Below are 17,982 nucleotides of genomic sequence, written 5' to 3'. Positions count from 1 at the left end.
TCTGTTGGCCGCAAATTGCGCATCTGTGTTGTTCCCGGTTCCGTGTTGGGATCCTCCACATTGGGAAACGACAAGATGACGGGTAAAAAATAGCTGATGTGATGACGGATTTTTTTACGATCCTGTTCGTCAAAATGACAAATATTTGTTATTAATGGGAGAATTGCACTTTTCATACAGTAGCCTACATGAAAAGGTGGATCTTCTCCATGTCCGCCATTTTGAATGTGCAGAAATAGACAATTTAGCTGCAGAATGTAAAACTTGTGTACTACAGCAAAACGTGAATAAATATTAGTTTATTGCTTAGTAAATATTCATAAATAGATCAAATTTGGCAACAGGCCAGCACAGTTTAAATGAACATCATAGTTGCAATAGCCCACCTACTCTAGTCACCATTCTACACAGTGCTCCTTTAAGCTTACTTATTTTGTACTTATACTTATTTTGTACTTTGTAGTAAGTGTTATACTTATGAGTATTGCATTTACATACTGTAAAAGAAACATAAGAGACGGGCCTCTTCTAGTACATGTTCCATATCAGACTTCTATAGCCCATATGTGAATCAAGTTGTATGTTTTACATATTTCTTTATTGCATGGGCGGAAGTGGTTGACACCTTTTTTCACAGGCACAGTTGCGGCCGCCTGCCTGGTCTACTATGTACCTACTGCCTTCTTGTTAAGGGGGCTTTTGGGAGGTGTGTGTGCCTTACTCATACTGACTGAGAAAAATAAGAAATGAGGCACTCTTATAGTTAGTATGTGGCATATCAGACTTGTATTGCAGCCTACACACTAAACATTGCAAGCCAGGTTAACGTAAGAAGGTAAGTTGCCTTGCTGCCTTACGTTTGCAAGTTAACTCAACTCGATGATTAACTCAAATAGAGGCTTTCTCAAGTTGAGTTGATTTACAAACTTAGGGCAGCAGGGCACCTTACTTTTTTACGTTTAACTACCGGTATTTGCAATGTTTTACAGTGTATACAGAGTAGTACAGTACAAATCATAGTCATGTTGCATGTTACACAGCTCCTCACACATTCAAGCATTTAACTAACCAACTGACTAACTAACTAACTAGCTAACTAGGTGTCGGGGGCGGGTGTTTTGTACGCTTCAGTATTCCTTTTCTGTATGGGTGGAAGTGGTTGGTGGTTTGTTCGCAGGCACTGTTGCGGCGTGCCTACATGGTCCACCTACTGCTTTCCTGTCAGCGGGGACTCTCTCTCTCTCTCTCTCTCTCTCTCTCTCTCTCTCTCTCTCTCTGCGCCACATCACCCACCTAGCACGCTACTACGGCACCTACCCACCCACCCAGCCAGCGTTTCTGTTCTGACAAAGGCAGGCAGGCGACAGGCACAGGGCCTTGATGCGCATCATCCCTACCCATGAGCACTTGCACATCCTGTGGGAGCTGAACAGGAGGAGAGAGAGAGAGAGAGAGAGAGAGAGAGAGAGAGAGAGAGAGAGAGAGAGAGAGAGAGAGAGAGAGAGAGAGAGAGAGAGAGAGAGAGAGAGAGAGAGAGAGAGAAAGAGAGACATACACATGCACACATGCACACGCACAAACACGTAGGGAGAGAGACACAAGGAGAGATTCACACAGAGATAGGTCACACAGTGAGAAAGAGAGAGAGAGAGAGAGAGAGAGAGAGAGAGAGAGAGAGAGAGAGAGAGAGAGAGAGAGAGTGTGTGTGTCTCTGTTTATCATCGTGCATGTCTATTCTGGCATGTCTGTCTACGTTGTAAAATATTGTAGCCAGTTAAACGTAAAAGAGTAAGTTGCCCTGCTGTCTTAAGTTTTGTAAGTTAAATCAACTTGAGAAAGCCTCGAGTTGAGTAAAGCCTTGAGTTGAGTTCACTTAAAAATGTAAGGCAGCAAGGTCACTGACTTTTTTATGTTTTACCGGGTTAACAGTGTTTTACATAAGTCTGAATTTTATGTTCATGCTTATGTAAGTGCATGTTTGACAGTGCGTGCATAAGTGGCTGTGTGTGTGTGTGTGTGTGTGTGTGTGTGTGTGTGTGTGTGTGTGTGTGTGTGTGTGTGTGTGTGTGTGTGTGTGTGTGTGTGTGTTTGAGAGAGAGAGAGAGAGAGAGAGAGAGAGAGAGAGAGAGAGAGAGAGAGAGAGAGAGAGAGAGAGAGAGAGAGAGAGAAACAATTAAATGTTGGGTGGGTACTAGGAAGTGAGAAACAGATGGAGAATTTGTGAGAACTGTGATGGAGCAGAGAGAGGAAGAAGACAATCAAAACGATTCAACAATCAGAGGAAGAGAATCAAAAGAAATCATTCAAAACACAAGAGCATTAGAAGAAGGAGGAGGAGAAAATAAAATAAAGCAAGAGACATCACAGAGACCGTACCAAAGAGGAGATCAGAGTGAAACACCACTCCCTCTTAGTTCCCTTAATCTCCTTACTATCATAATCATGACGTTAATTACATTTGCATAGATTACATTTGGCAGATGCTTTTATCCAAAGCGACTTCCAATCGAGGACATAATAATCATACCATACAACACATTGCATATAGTCTACAAAGTGCACAAGCAATATACAGAACAGTAAGTGCAAATGACAAGTAGTGTTTTTAATTTTTTGGATTTTAAAGTACAGCACAGGGTTAAGTAGAGTCCACACACACACACACACACACACACACACACACACACACACACACACACACACACACACACAATCAATACTGCACCAACATGATTGATGGCCCAGCACCAAAGAATCATATCTATCGCTGCATGAAAAGAGCTCTGGAGAACTGAGAAAGGGCTCAGAATCACTACCATGCCCTGACAGAACAGTGTCAGGGAATCGATATTGTTGAATTTCTTCTGAGGAAACAGGACGCAACAACCACAACACAAAAAAATCAGATCATCTTAATGCATGAACGACAGAGAGAGAGAGAGAGCTGTGTTTTTCCTCAGATCGCTTTCCCAGATAAGGCCTCCTCGAAACAACAATGCGGGCATTCTTGTGCTTATCATGGGAATGCTAGCACACCCCTTAGCAGCATCTGAAACAGGGTTGCCAGATGGTGTGTGTGTGTGTGTGTGAGTGTGTGTGTGTGAGTGTGAGTGTGTGTGTGTGTGGGGGGGGGGGGTGGGGGCGATTGCTGCCCAGTGTAAAATGACCATCGGGCATTGGGCAGTGTAAAATGGCCATCTGCGGTTGCAAGTAAGTTACCTACGGGGTGGAATTTTCTGTTCATTTATCACCATAAGAATCAATAGAATTTAGCTCAAATTGAGCAGGATTTTGCAGCTCTACACATTTCTTTGAAAAAAAGTTTTGGGCTGGAAATCATCTCTCATATCTGGCAACCATGATTTGAGGCCCTTTCATTAGAAACCCAAATCAGGGTCAGAATAGAGTGAACCAGATTGCTTTCTAACCACAAGGACACCTACGGCAGGGGTTTCGACTCTTGTGAAAAACACATTTGGCCCAGAGTTTTTACTATTATTTTTTCATCACAGCACACTAACAGGAAAGCACACTAAGTCACCTTGTAACAAATTCGGTTCTCTGCGCTAAGCTACGATTAAGCTATTGCTAGGCTAACATATTTTTAGGTTCTATAAGCAGGATTTTTTTCGTAGATTTTCAGCTACTGTAATGATCTGCCTGTGTTTATCTGAACATCAACACAGCTGGACGAGCCCAGGAGCTGTGTTGATGTTCTGATGTTTCTCGCAAAATAAAATTTTAGGTGCAATATGCCAGCAAACGCTCGCACTGAACATCCCCATTAGGTTTGTGAAACGTTCCCAAGCACAAAAGCAGATAGGGTGGGACAAAGAGGCGAGTCACCCAAGTGCCAAGGAGAAGGGGGCCCCAGCATTGGGTCATCATATGTACTGGGTGGAGCGGGCCCTTGCAGAATACTTTGTCCTGGGCCCCACCAAAACAGTCAGCGGCCCTGTTCATCACAAGTGCTTTGGATTCTTTCTGTCATTATGACACCTCCCTTTCCCTGAAATGCGAGTCCAAACACTGTTTTCCTCTTAAATCACACCACAACTAACCCTTATGTTACCCTGTTATCTGTCCATCAGCCACCAATCAAGGCTTGCTTACAGGCATTTGATAAAGATGAGTAAGTGTTCCAAGTTTTGCTAACAGGCATTTGGTGGAGAGGACTGCGGTGTTCAGGGGTGACGTGACTCATTGACTGACAGCTGTGGAGTGACAGCTGAAAACACAGATGTGACCTCCAGGCATGGCACCATTGGTTGCTTGCTAGCATTCACCACACACACACACACACACACACACACACACACACACACACACACACACACACACACACACACACACACACACACACACACACACACACGCACACACGCACACACACACATAGGGTGCAATATATTATACACACTTAGTAGCACCCCAACCAGTTAGACAGTGCTGCAGTCAATGCAATTGATAGTGATGGAACCCTGACAGTTGAAACTCAAAGATTTTTTCAGATCATTCCTAAGATACTAAAGTCTAAAGACACTGAAGTCGTGGAGTGCTATGGTACTCAAGTCATTTTAATGATGACTAGTACAGCTTTCCACTGGTGGAACGGTGCACATTGTAAAACTTCTGCCTGCATTACGGGGCTACGAATAGGCCAGCTAATAGTTTCAAAGCTGCCATATGTAAGTTTGGTAACACTTTATTTTAGGGATACATCTATTAGCACTAATACGTACAATGTTCATGCCTGCATAAGTAACTTGTAAGGCATGTACTAAGCAAACGCTAAGGCCTACTAGGTCCTTACTAAGGTTAAATTGGTAATAAATCCCTTATTGTGCATGAACACGACATTTGCGAATGACTTACATGCCTAACAAATGTTTGATTTTGCTTTACAAGTTACGGTACATTGTATGTACTGTATTAGTGCTAATAGATGTATCCCTAAAATAAAGTGTTACCGTACATTTCCTGTTGTCATACATAAAGCCTCGATCCTGGGATTTTGGAAATTGAATACTTAAGTTGTGACTTACAGATATTACAGGGTATTGGTTACAGTCCCTGGAGCAGAGTGGGGATAGCTGGCCCCAAGGTCAAGGGCACTTCAGCTATGGATGGAGGTGTAGGGAGAGGTAAAGGTGGGGATTGAACCTGCAACCCTGTGATCTACAGTCCAACTCCCTAACCATTACACTAAAGAGCTGTCCCATTCATCTTCCATACTCTCTCATTCAAGATATATTACTGTAAACCACATTGCTTCGGGGGCAGGGTACTACCTAGTATGAAATACGTAACTGCACACCACACCAGTGTTAATTTTGTCGACTAGACTAAGACTAAATATATTAGTCGACTAACCTTTTGAGAGTTTAATCGACTAAATTCTGACTAACAAAAATGATCTGTGAAAGACTAAAACGAGACTAAAATGTTAAGGACTTAAAGTCGACTAAATAATGACTAAACAAAAATGATTTGTGAAAGACTAAAAGTGACTAAGACTAAGAACTAACTTTTAGTCGACTAAATTCTTACTAACAAAAATGATTTGTGAAAGACTAAAAACGACCAAGACGTAGACTTTTTTGGGGGGCTCAGACATAAATTGGTACAACCACAACTAAAACCTATACATGAATTGTTAATTGGTAATTAACATTTAAAGGGACACTATGGGATTTAAAAAATGATTAATTACAGCTGAATCCATCCACCGATTTTACTTTTAGCAGACTGACCCTAACGAATATTGGGGGAGAAGCTTCTCTAACAAAACAAAAATCCCTTTACGAATACGTAGCACCAGCGACATATTCACATTTGTATGCACTATTGACTGCTTTACCAGAATGGCAATAACCAAGTCTCAGTGCATTGCTAAAGGCCTTTTGTTTTATTGTATTGTGACTTAAACTAAAGACTAAAATGTTCAGACTAAAACTAGACAAAAATGTTGAGGACTTTTAGTCGACTAAATAATGACTAAACAAAAATTATTTGTGAAAGACTAAAACTAGACAAAAATGTTGAGCAATTTTAGTCGACTAAATAATAACTAAACAAAAATGATTTTTGAAAGACTAAAAGCGACGAAGACTAAGAATGGACTTTGACACAAGACTAAGACTAAGACTAAATAAAAAAATGGATGACAAAATTAACACTGCACCACACACACACACACACACACACACATTCACAGTAACAGCATCACCATACGCAAGTTCATGGAAACAACATCACCTACATACAATATGGAAACAGCATCATCTGCATACAATATAGTGTACTGTAATAATAGCATAATAAACATGGTGTGTGTTGGGGTTCTGTGTGTAACTAGGCCTCCCGTTCCACAAACCCCCCTAAGGTGCCTTGCACGCTCCTCCTCAAAGTCTCCTACAACAAGCCTTGAAAAAAAAACAAAGCTAATGAAATAAATAACGGGGAGCCAAAGTGGGCTCAAAAACAGATGAGGTGAGACCAAGTCAGACACCCCCACAATGCTTCCATTGTGCAACAGTTTAACAGTCCATTAAAAGGTTTTTAAGAGGCAGCGAAAAAGACCACGCACTGAAAAGGGAGGATGGGGAAGAGGCCAACGCTGACGAACAGCTGATGTGAATTATTATTGTGTGTGTGTGTGTGTGTGTGTGTGTGTGTGTGTGTGTGTGTGTCTGTGTGTTATAGAGAATGTATGAAGGCCTGCCCTACTCTATTGGCATAGCATGTTGTGTTGTGTTGTGCGAGTGTGTGTGTGTGTGTGTGTGTGTGTGTGTGTGTGTGTGTGTGTGTGTGTGTGTGTGTGTGTGTGTGTGTGTGTGTGTGTGTTATAGCGAATGTATGTTGGCCTACTCTATTGGCAATGTGTGTGTGTGTGTGTGTGTGTGTGTGTGTGTGTGTGTGTGTGTGTGTGTGTGTGTGTGTGTGTGTGTGTGTGTGTGTGTGTGTGTGTGTGTGTGTGTGTGTGTGTGTGTGTGTGTTGCAATGGCTTGAAAATCTCACAGCTAGTAGGCCTATCCTGCCAATTTTCACTCCACAGTTTAGTTTATTGAACATCACTATTTACAATGCAGCAAGAACATGTGGTCCAGCTGAAGCCCAGCACAAAACACAATGCTTCCGATTCTCTCAAGTTTCACTGAAAATGCTTCACCCTACCAAACAAACATGTGGAACACTTTGATTGGGTTAGCTGAATGTAACATTAGCCTAACATTCTGACAGGTCGGTCTACAAAAGTGTTTTGGGGGATTTTTAATTTCACATTTTCACATTCTAAAGAGAAAGAAAGACAGAAAGAAAGGAAGAAAGAAGGTAAGAAAATTAAAGGAAGGAAGAAAGGTGGGAACACAATAGGCAATTGGTCGTGGAAGTTTCTGTTAGATGAGTGAGCAGTGTCGGTGGCTCATGTCTCAAGTGAGTTGTGTGGAAAAAAAATGCAATGCAGAATGTTGTGACAACCAGGCTTGAACTAGCCTATCTTAATGTGCAATCTCGCCGTGCCTTCTTTAGGACTTTGGAGGCACGAGTTTCTACAGCAGACAACAACTACAAGAACATTGCAACTTCCAGTCTCTTTTTACAGACACAATGTTGTCCCAAAACTTTGTTGAGAAACATGTGAATTACTTTCTGAACTTGAAGTAGACGACAAAGGTCGGTAAATTGTTTTTTGCTGCAGCGACAATGACTTGGGAGAATGTGGATTAAATTGACACTGACATTTCTGTAGCCTGTAACAACAAAACGAGCTTCAAAATAGTCAACTTACCAAGGCTGTTCGTAGACCCATCCATGATAGAAGCAGCAAATGCTTTAAAATCACGGTTTCCTATTAGAGCGGACAACAACTTCATGTGTTCCCCATCCTGTTTTAGTGCGACGGGAGAGTTGACAGAAGTGAAGCGCACAGGTCAGAAACGCAGAAAAGGGGATAGGACATGCACATGGCAACGTGCGCAGTGTTGCCACAGGACCGCAGTAGTGCTCGCCTACTGAAGAAAAAAAAATAAGATCCAGGAAATGACTGTGTATCTAGTTGGAGGCAAGTGCTTGTCAAGTGTGGCTTCGACCGTTCAAACGACTCCACCTTTATTTACTGTGAACTTGTGCCATAGCAGGATATTCCACGTTAATGTTTATTACTACATGTGACGCAATTCACTGCATGTATGACTTCACCTTTTCTGGATCTGGAAAACTTTTCTTGTTTGGACGCTGCGAATCATGTTCGCGCATCCAACATGATTAGGGTTTTCTTTGGATTTGGTGCCACCTTGAGGATCTGCATCAAGCGCTGTCTGACAACGAAACCTCCCTATTCGACAGACCAGTGTGGAACCAAATATCTGATATCTTTGTATTTAGGGGGAACCATTTTTTTAATGGACCGGAAGTCTGGGCACCGGCAAGTTACGTTTTAAAAGTCAAGCATGAAGGAGAGTGCCTGTGAACGACCCACGTTAGTTTGACAGTTGTGAATCAGTCAACATTTCTGTATCTGGTAACGTAAGCCACGGTAAACGTTCATATTATATTTAAAGTGTAGATATGTTTCTTAAAATGTGCCCGATGGTTAATTTTATCTTCACTTATCCTCCTCAGGACGTACATCCATGTTATTGCTAGTTTGCTAGCGTGTACCTCATAAGAAAAAGTCGCCCTGAAGGTGCCTTGCATTTTAATAGTGTGCTGTACACACATAATCGATTTAAGCAGAAATTACTTCTTTATCGAATAGTGGAATTGGGTGATCTGTTGCATGATATGAGGCAAACAAACATGACACTGAATTGACTTGTCACCCTGTGTTGTTTACATTGGAAGGATGCACTCTAGGCACGAGCAGCAGAGATTGGATAACACTGCTAGAATGCCTGGTACCAGGCTGTAATACTTTGAGTTGTGTTGTTGAGTCCACCATATCGCTGAGATATTAACGAAGAAACACTTCAATAACGACATCAACATCCTCCACATGTTATAATTGATCGAACATTTCCTCCTACCACAATACTGCATGCATGTCCTCAAAACCCCCCCTTATTTCCTAGAAAGATGAAGTTAACATGAATCCTGCTCAAATCCTGCTGCGGAGCCAGTGTGTCCGATGTGTAACACCTTTAGTCAGGAGGACAGCTGTTCTGCAGACTGCTTTCTCCAATGGAGGCACGGCACACTGCCCCACTTTTACCAGTACCTGTGTCCAGGTGAGTAATATTCAAATCAGTAGTCTTTGTGATTTAACATCTTAACGTTTGCCTCTCTGTTACTATGCTGTAATTACAATGGCTTCCATCCTGTTATCAGGAAGTTCCATTCATGATATGGGGGTGCTACGGGGTGAAAGACGTGCAAAATGAAATTGTCATTCAGTGTTACGGATACCTTCTGCTGGCTATAACTGTAAAAAAGAAAAACATAATTTTTATATTGTTTCAAGTGAATGGATGACAGCCGAGGCTTTCGTGAATTCACTGGGAAAAAATAAAATAAAAAGAATCATGTTTTTTACAGTTACAGTCAGCAGAAGGTATCCGTTACACTGAAGGACAATTTAATTTTGCACGTCTTTGACCCTACGGCACAGTGAGCCATACAGGCTATATTGCCCATGGGGACCCAGGTTTATCGTGCCCCAACCCATCTCTCTATCCCACTAGTTCCCTGTCTCCATCTTGTCTGAATAATGACTAAAAAGGCCAAAAACATTAACAATAACAAGCATTCCCAATATGTCTTGTCTGTCTATTTTTTATTATTATTTAATTTAGCAAGCTCACCGGACTATCCACACCAGCTCCAACAAGCTTTGGCCCTCTTCTTCGCCACCCTCCACAAAATCGAAGGAGGATGACGAGCGCTCCAAAAAGGATAAGGCGCTGGTCGGCACCGACGACCTGTTCGAAAGGGTGGGCCGACAGGCCAAGACCAAGGACTCCTTCAACACCGCGGTGGACGTGTTCACCAGCCAGGACAAGCGGCGGCGCGGCCACGTGGAGTTCATCTACGCGGCGCTGAAAAAGATGCCAGAGTTCGGGGTGGAGCGCGACGTGGCGGTCTACAACAAGATCCTGGACGTTTTCCCGAAGGAGGTGTTCGTGCCGCAGAACTTCATCCAGCGCATGTTCAACCACTATCCACGCCAGCAGGAGTGCGCCGTGCAAGTGCTGGAACAGATGGAGAATCATGGTAGGTGTGTGTGTGTCTAAGTGTGCGTATGTACCGGTATGTCTGTGTGTGTGTGTGTGTGTGTGTGTGTGTGTGTGTGTGTGTGTGTGTGTGTGTGTGTGTGTGTGTGTGTGTGTGTGTGTGTGTGCGAGAGAGACATAGAGTGTGTGTTGCTGTCTTTATGTGTCTGTGTCTTATTGTCTAACTTTCTGTCTGTGATGGAGTAAAATTATATATGTTGATTGTTGTTCTTTTGTACCTGTTCTTGGAAGGGGTTGAGCTAGAATGACCCCTGTCTCTATGTTTGTGTGTGTGTGTGCCTGTCCACTTGTCCGCCCGCAGTGTTTTGGGTTGCCTGAGGGTGGCACCAAACACACACCAAACACATCACGTGTATCTGGCATTGCCAAGGGGGGCAGGTTGCCATCTCTGATTGCTCTTGTTTTCACTTTGTTTCACATGTTTTTTTTTTTGTTTGCTTGTATTTTTTTCCCCCAGGAGTGATGCCCAACGTGGAGACCAAGGTGCTGCTGATCCAGATCTTCGGGCCCAAGGGCCACCCGGTGCGGAAATACCAGCGTATCATGTACTGGTTCCCTAAGTTCCGGCACGCCAACCCCTTCCCCGTGCCGCACCAGCTGCCCGCCGACCCCGTGGACCTGGCCCACTTCAGTCTCAAGCGCATCGCCAACGACCTCGACGCCCGCGTCACCGTCTACCAGGTCAGAGTCAGACAGGACAAAAAAGACAATTAACCCATTGATGCTGGATGTTGCGTTGCGCAACATTGGCTCTGCCTGCATGACGCAACATTAAGGCTCATGGGATTTAAGGCAATTTTATAAAAAACGTGGTATGTTAGAGTTGATTGAACACGTTCTCATGCAAGATGGGGGTCTTGGCGTTTAAATGCAACTTATGGCATGCTTTTATGTGCTTCAGAGACTGAGATATTTAGTTTTTTATAGGCTGAGGGTACCTTTTCTTAAAAAGGGCTTAGGCATTCAGGAGCCTTTTTTGCAAGTGATTTAGGCATCAATGGGTTAATCACCTTTACAAGGCATCAAGTCAAGTCAGCTTTATTGTCAGTTTTTTCATATGCACAGGTCATAAGGAAATTGAAATTACTCTCTATTCCATGCCAGGGGGCTGATAAAAAAAGACTATGAGCACTGTTAAACATTTTCAAGTCAATGAATCACCTCTACAGGTCAGCATGTAGTTTTTGTTGTTTTGTTATTGGGCTGGTGTCTCACCACATGACACATCGCCAATGACCAGATTGCCAAAGTCACCGTTTAACTGGTCAGACAGCCAAGGTAGACAGGGACTTCATTTCCCAATATGCAAAAGGTATAAAGAGCCACAAAAACGTACCTTAAAGGAGCACTGTGTAACATTTTAATGATGACAATAATGATCATAGTTTTGACTCTTTCATGCAGATGCCATACACAGACATGACGGAGACTGGGGAGGAGGTGGAGGAACCACATATCGTAGGTAAGGAATGCCCCTCTTCATGACTGTGCAGAGCTGCTTCACGACTATGCTGTCAGCACAAAAGAGAATGAAAAATAATGGGGGGAAAATGGAGGGGACAAACACCAAATATTGAACCCTGAAAGTGTCTCATTGATGATTCAAATCTTCTCTTCTCTTCTCTTCTGATCTCTTCTGTTCTGATCTCTTCTCTTTCTCTTCTTTTCTCTTCTCTTCTCTTCTCTTTTTATCGTCTCGTCTCTTCTCTTCTCTTCTGATCTCTTTCTCTTTTCCTCTCTTCTCTTCTCTTCTCATCTAATCTCTCCTCTTCTCTTCTGATCTCTTGTGATCTCTTGTCTTGTCTTGTCTTGTCTTGTCTTGTCTTGTCTTCTCTTCTCTTCTCTTCTCTTCTCTTCTCTTCTCCTCTGCCTGTGAAGGGATCCAGAGTCCAGATCAGCAGTCCCTGTTGGCTAAGCACAACCCCAGTAAGCCGGTGTATGTGGAGGGGCCCTACCCTCTCTGGCTCCGCAAGACATGCGTTTACTACTACCTGCTCAAGGCCGACCCTGTGCCCCCAGAGGAGAAGGTGGATAAAACTGGATATGGTTTTCTACTTTTTACAAAATTACAGGAAATATTGGCAACACTTTGTTTTTTGGGTTCAAATGTTTGCTATTAATACATGCATAGTTACTGTCTGTATAACTGACTTAAAAAAAACAACAAAGTAGGTTATAATTACAATAAATCAATAATAATTGCCTTATTAGCAAAGAAGCAAAAATGTGTGAATACATGCCTAACAACTGAGTGAACTCGAAAATGAAATTTTACCAAAATATTTATATTTTATTGTGATTTTTGAAATGTCCTCTAGTACTTCCAGTTCAATGATTTGCCCTTAACGAAAATTGTGAACAATTTCTATGGTGTTCTATTTTTTTAATGTTCATGAACTTTACCATTTCCACAGTATAAATTTGACATTGCATTTAGCGGGCGCTGTTATCCTAAGCGACTTACCATTATTTTAAGTACATCTTATTGGTTACAGTCCCTGGAGCAGTGTGGAGTTAAGTGCCTTGCTCAAGGGCACCTTAGCCATGGAGTGTGATAGGGAGTGGAGGCTGCAATCCTCTGATCTGAAGACCATCTCCTTAACCATTAGGCCACAGTTGCCCAAATGTCATAACTGAAATATGCGTATGTGTGCGTTGTTGTGTTGGCTGCAGGTAGAGGAGTACATTGACCCAGAGCTAGTGGGTCCTGAGCAGTGTCTGCACTACCCTCTATGGGTGGACCTGGATCTCAAAAGAGACATGGGCGACGATTTCAGCTTCGATGTGGACGACTGTGAGTTACAGACATCTCTTAATTTTTTTTCAGTTTTTTTTAATTGAATTCATCCAGTTAATTGTGACCTGTTAATTTGTCAATGTGCTTTTGACAGTTGCGAAGGTGACCGCGTACACTATGTGCATGACTGCATGTTGAAATATTCTTCTGTATTGTATTTAAGATTAGTTAGTACCGGTAATTATTAATGTTATTCGTTATTTAATAGTATTATATTAATACTTCATTGTTCATACTATAATAATGAATAGTTCATACTAATGACAGTTGACGGTGACAGTTAATAGTTAATACTAATAGTATGTTGATAGTTTTCCTGTTCAGCTAATTGTAACATGTTGTGCTCAATGTGCCGTTGACAGTGGAGGAGGGCGCGGTGTATGCCATGTGCATGGCCGGTCGCGGGGACCAGGACACCCTGGCTCGCTGGATCTCCGGCCTCCAGGAGACCAACCCCATCCTGGGTCAGATCCCCACCCTCTTCCGGCTGGAGTCCGGCCCGCGCGAGCTCCAGGACCTCACCGGAAGCCAGCGCCCGTCCGGACCCGGCTCTGGCGCCGGGTCCGACGACATGAACTCGGAGCAACAAGTTCGAGTGGAGTACGAGCAGGTTGTGGAGGAGGAGGAAGAGCGACATCATCGTCATCATCAAAAGCAACATGATCAGGAGCAGCGTGAGGGACAGAGAGTGAAGCAGTGATTGTTATTAGTGCTGGTGTCCATTCCTGCACCAGTTACATTCGGAACTACAACGTGCTTACCTGCGAACCACCCGCGTTCATACCCAGCTCTGTTCTATTCTGTCTGTGTTACCCAGATGAACCTGCCGTCGTCTACGTTGTCGTCACGGTTTGCAGAAAAAAAAAAAATACAAGTATTTTTTGGTTCGCATCAGTTCGATTCTCAGTGTGACTGTCAGCTGGTTTTGAGGTTAGGTGTGGAAACGAGCACACGCACGGTTCTCTGTTGACCTGAATGTACTATTTGTCTGGTGAAAGAGACATTTGGCCGTTGTCACTCAGTAATAATGCTAAGGTGTCTGAGTTGTAGTCCAATACATGGTGGTATTCTAATCTAGACATCAGGGTCAGTCACTTACACTAACTTGCAATGATAGCTTTACGATTAAGTGGTTACACTCTGAAAATAAGAGATGTCCTCTTATTCTGGGTTGATTTTTGCAAGTAAAATAAAAATGTATAGTCGTAGGCCTCCAGACTTCAGCCAAGCTGGGTCAGTCATTGAACCCATGCATTTGGAATACCGTCCATCATCCAGAGATGTTAGTCCTAGGATCAGAAAGTTACAACCTAACCTGCCACACATTTGACCCAAACAGCTTTGAATGAGATGTCTAAACAGTTTGGTCTCTCTCTACACAATGAAGTCACTTGTGCTCCGACGGAAAACGTCAGGTTTTGTGTTTTCAGCCCAAGATTGAAACATCTGGCTGCGACAATGATCTTCTGTTGTGAGCATTGTTTAAGAGGGCCGTTGTATGCACACTTGCAGGAAGCGAGCCATTCCCCCCGACCTTAAAATAAATAATAAATAATAATAAAATTAGTTTAAATCGGTTACAGTGCATAATTTGCATTTCCTAAAACCTCCTTCAGTACATTTAAGAACATGGATATATGACTGAAACGGATTTTGAACTTTTCAGCAATGGTTTTAAACGGAAAGTGTGTCTGGTATTAATGTATGGGTGAATGAGTTGTATTATTTAAGTATATAGATAAGAGATTAAAATCATGCAATATTGTTTAAACATCTTGGAGTGAATTCTGTATTCATGTGAATGACTTTGGAGAGTGTGTTGATTGGGTATTAGATGAGGCAGTTGCCCCCTCAGCTTTGGATGGCCTGTAACAGGCCCTATATCGATTTTAAGTCATTAATACGGTTTATTATTACATGAATGTGTTTCTATGACCTTTACAGCACAAGGAAAATTCTCTTCACATGGCCTGGCTACACTAACATAGTGCCTCTGACATCACACACACACACACTTTTGGTTTTATAATTCTGACATTTTGCATTTCATAAACATAAAGTAACCCAAGCTACTCAAGGTAATAATATCCAATTCCTATGGAGGTGACCACAGTGCAATGTATTTTAAACACATTGGTTCGAACATGGCTGGCATACATAGAAGCCAGCAGTACCAGGGCATTTTCAGCATTTTGGGTCTTTTATGTTAGCTACAAAACCTTCCTCAACTTTTATTGAGTGTGTTCCAATATGCGACCTTGCGTCCTCCACTTGTGCTTGTGGCCTCGTACCAGGAAATAATGCGTTTTGATGACATCACTGACAACAGCATTGTATTTCAATATCTTGTAAAAGCTCAATTGTAAAGTCATTTGAGAATTGGATGGTGAATAAAGAACAGTCCCTCAAAAGTTGTTGTGGCTTGGCTGACAGCTGGTAAACTTTATTGTTTTCTCCACGGAGGCTGGGCCACAAGCACAAGTGGAGGACGCAAGGTCGCATATTGGAACGCACACATTGTGTCTGCAAATCATGGATCATGTGGCCCTCCATAAGGCGTGTCTTTCTTGGACATACTCTGATAACGATGGACAGTGAAGAAAGAATGGAACTCTGGCATGCCCTTGCATTTTGGTACAGTACATGTCAAAACAAAGTGCAGACAATGTTTCCATTACATGTAACCTGCTCCAAGAGAGAGTAATCCATCTGTGATAATTGGCCATCATTCCCGGACCGCCCAATGTGATCAATTTGTTCCCGTCACGTCATCACAATATCAACAATGAAGCCAAACATATTTCACCTCTTATAGCAGTGGTATTAACCTTTTTTTCTGAACGCAGTGCAACGCACCCCCTTAGCTGTTCCCAAGACAAGGCGCGCACCCCCATCCCAAATGTCTACACGTGTATACTCACCAAAAAAAAATTATTTAAGTGATCAATTACAATGATTCTTACTTTAGACATTAATCAATACTTAAATGAATTTACATTGGGACGAAAACATGTTTAAATTTGGTCTTAATTTGGCCTAATTATAATGTTTGGAAGCAGAATTTTGGTCACAACCTCAACACAAACAAAATTCTGCGCACCCCCTGAAATCTCTGGCGCACCCCCAGGGGGTGCCCGCACCCCAGGTTAAGAACCACTGTCTTATAGGATGCCCCAAATAAGCCATTTTAAGGCAGTGTTTTGGCTGTAGCCTAATGTTTACAAATTGTGACTAAACATTTCAGCCATCAGCAAAAAATACACTGGCCTCTTTACAGTAGCCTAAACCTACAAGGTAGTAGGTAATTAATTAATCAGCTCTTACCTGAACCTAGATATTAGGCTACCTTGCAGGCCTGCTGTGGACTCACTGCCTTTGCTCAATGTGTACGTTCTGACCTTGCGTCCTCCACTTGTGCTTGTGGCCTCATACCAGGAAATAATTTGTTGTGATGACATCACTGACAACAGTCATAAAACAGTCACAAATTATATTTCAATATCTTGCAAAAGCTCAATTGTAAAGTCATTTTCTCATTTGCAAACTGGATGATGAATGAAGAATAGTCTGCCATAAATTGTTTTGGCTAGGCTGACAGCGGGGAAACTTACTTGTTTTCGCCATGGAGGCGGGGCGTCAGCAAAACATGAGGCCACAAGCAAGTGGAGGATGCAAGGTTACATATTGGAATGTACCCAATGACTCCAGGGAATGCCACATTTTGATATTGCAGCGAGCTAGATGGCGATCACGAGTAAGAACTTTTTTTATAATGCTGATGACAATGATTTGTGGAGAATCCCTCAAATACGAGGTGCACCATCATCCCACAGGCAAAGTTACTCCCCTCTTACCCATACCGTCTCTGCCACAGGATAATTACTATCATCACAGAGTAAAGAAATTGATTTATGAATGGTCTGCGAGGTTACCGGTAGCCTAAGTTCTTAACATGATCCAGACCACATAAAGTCAACAAAGCTTTGGCTGTAGGCAGGGCCGCTGACAGCTTTGGCCAGGCCCGGGACAAACTCAACTAAATGGGGCCCGAACCCAATACATGTAATGAAATGAAGACCCAATTCTGGGCCCCCTATCTACCTGGGCCCGGGACAATATACCCCTTTGTCCCCCCATGTCAGCTTCCCTTGCTGTAGGCCAATAGACTACTGCCTCCACACCTTGGGCCAAGGTCAAGAACAGCTGTTGACACAGGGTAAAGACGGAGACATAAAGGCAGGTCATCCAGTTGTATGCTCAGTAGCTTGTGTGAGGAGATGGATGGATTATGGTGAGGGTAGAGAGAAAGGGGTCTTCAACAGTTAAAAAAAAGGGGGGGGATACCCAAGCATTGCTTTGTGAGGCCCTTCCTTAACAATAAACTAATTTATTTAAGGGGCCCGTGCCCCAGAAACTAATGTACTAGGGACAGTGCATAGGGGGCCTCCAGGGGGAACCCACTACGAACGAAGAGAAGCCAGCAATCACTTCACAAGGCTGTTGCCCGTCTAAAGAAGTGAAGCCTAAAGAAGCCCCATGAGTCACTTAAGTCTCTAGTTTGCAGGGCCAGCCATATATCTACACAATCAGACATCTGTGGGCCCCCTTTATACATGGGGGCCCTGGTTACTGAGTCATATTTTACCCCCCTTTACATGTCCATTACACTTGCAATTTTACTGCTCACATTTTTGTCATTCAGACCTTCTACCACCTGAAGAACGTTTGAACAACCGCAATGTTGTGAGCAAAGAAATTGCAAGTGTTAAGGACGGTGTGTGGGATGCCATACATTGAGTTGGTTACATCCAATGCACCATAACTGAGGTATGCCAAAGTGTCCGCTTTGGTGAACTAAGTTTTGGACTAGAACACATTGTATTACATTACCAGACACTTTTACCTAAACAAACAATTTACAATTATTGTAGGTACAGCGTGACCTGCTTAACACCA

At 42.8% G+C, this 17,982-nt stretch overlaps 2 protein-coding genes across 2 annotated transcripts in view; one reads left to right on the top strand and one right to left on the bottom strand.

Moving 5' to 3' along the window:
- Positions 1-8,060, bottom strand: part of eml3 (EMAP like 3) — a 125,482-nt gene extending 117,422 nt beyond the window's left edge. The window contains exon 1 of the mRNA XM_063186355.1: positions 7,790-8,060. Coding sequence (XP_063042425.1) covers positions 7,790-7,874 — 85 coding nt within the window. The 5' untranslated portion in view covers positions 7,875-8,060. The remainder of the gene's footprint in view (positions 1-7,789) is intronic.
- Positions 8,061-8,349: 289 nt separating this feature from the next.
- On the top strand, positions 8,350-14,797 carry ecsit (ECSIT signaling integrator). Its single transcript, XM_063187102.1, has 8 exons — positions 8,350-8,536; positions 9,072-9,227; positions 9,792-10,209; positions 10,687-10,910; positions 11,634-11,691; positions 12,108-12,256; positions 12,903-13,023; positions 13,389-14,797. Exons 2-8 carry the CDS (start codon positions 9,087-9,089, stop codon positions 13,724-13,726), a joined length of 1,449 nt encoding a protein of 482 aa, XP_063043172.1. The 5' UTR covers positions 8,350-8,536; positions 9,072-9,086; the 3' UTR covers positions 13,727-14,797.
- The last annotated feature ends 3,185 nt before the right edge of the window (positions 14,798-17,982 follow it).

Source organism: Engraulis encrasicolus, chromosome 21 (assembly GCF_034702125.1).
Source record: "Engraulis encrasicolus isolate BLACKSEA-1 chromosome 21, IST_EnEncr_1.0, whole genome shotgun sequence".
Taxonomy (NCBI): Eukaryota; Metazoa; Chordata; class Actinopteri; order Clupeiformes; family Engraulidae; genus Engraulis; species Engraulis encrasicolus.
Note: the sequence above shows the minus strand (reverse complement) of the source record. Positions and strands in the feature narration are given on the sequence as shown.

What these genes read in the sequence shown, in the direction of transcription:
- ecsit (XM_063187102.1), top strand. Translation starts at nt 9,087, where the DNA reads ATGAATCCTGCTCAAATCCTGCTGCGGAGCCAGTGTGTCCGATGTGTA. An exon ending in TTACCAGTACCTGTGTCCAG is followed by an intron (nt 9,228 to 9,791) that starts GTGAGTAATATT and finishes TATTTAATTTAG; the next exon opens with CAAGCTCACCGGACTATCCA. An exon ending in GGAGGAACCACATATCGTAG is followed by an intron (nt 11,692 to 12,107) that starts GTAAGGAATGCC and finishes CTGCCTGTGAAG; the next exon opens with GGATCCAGAGTCCAGATCAG.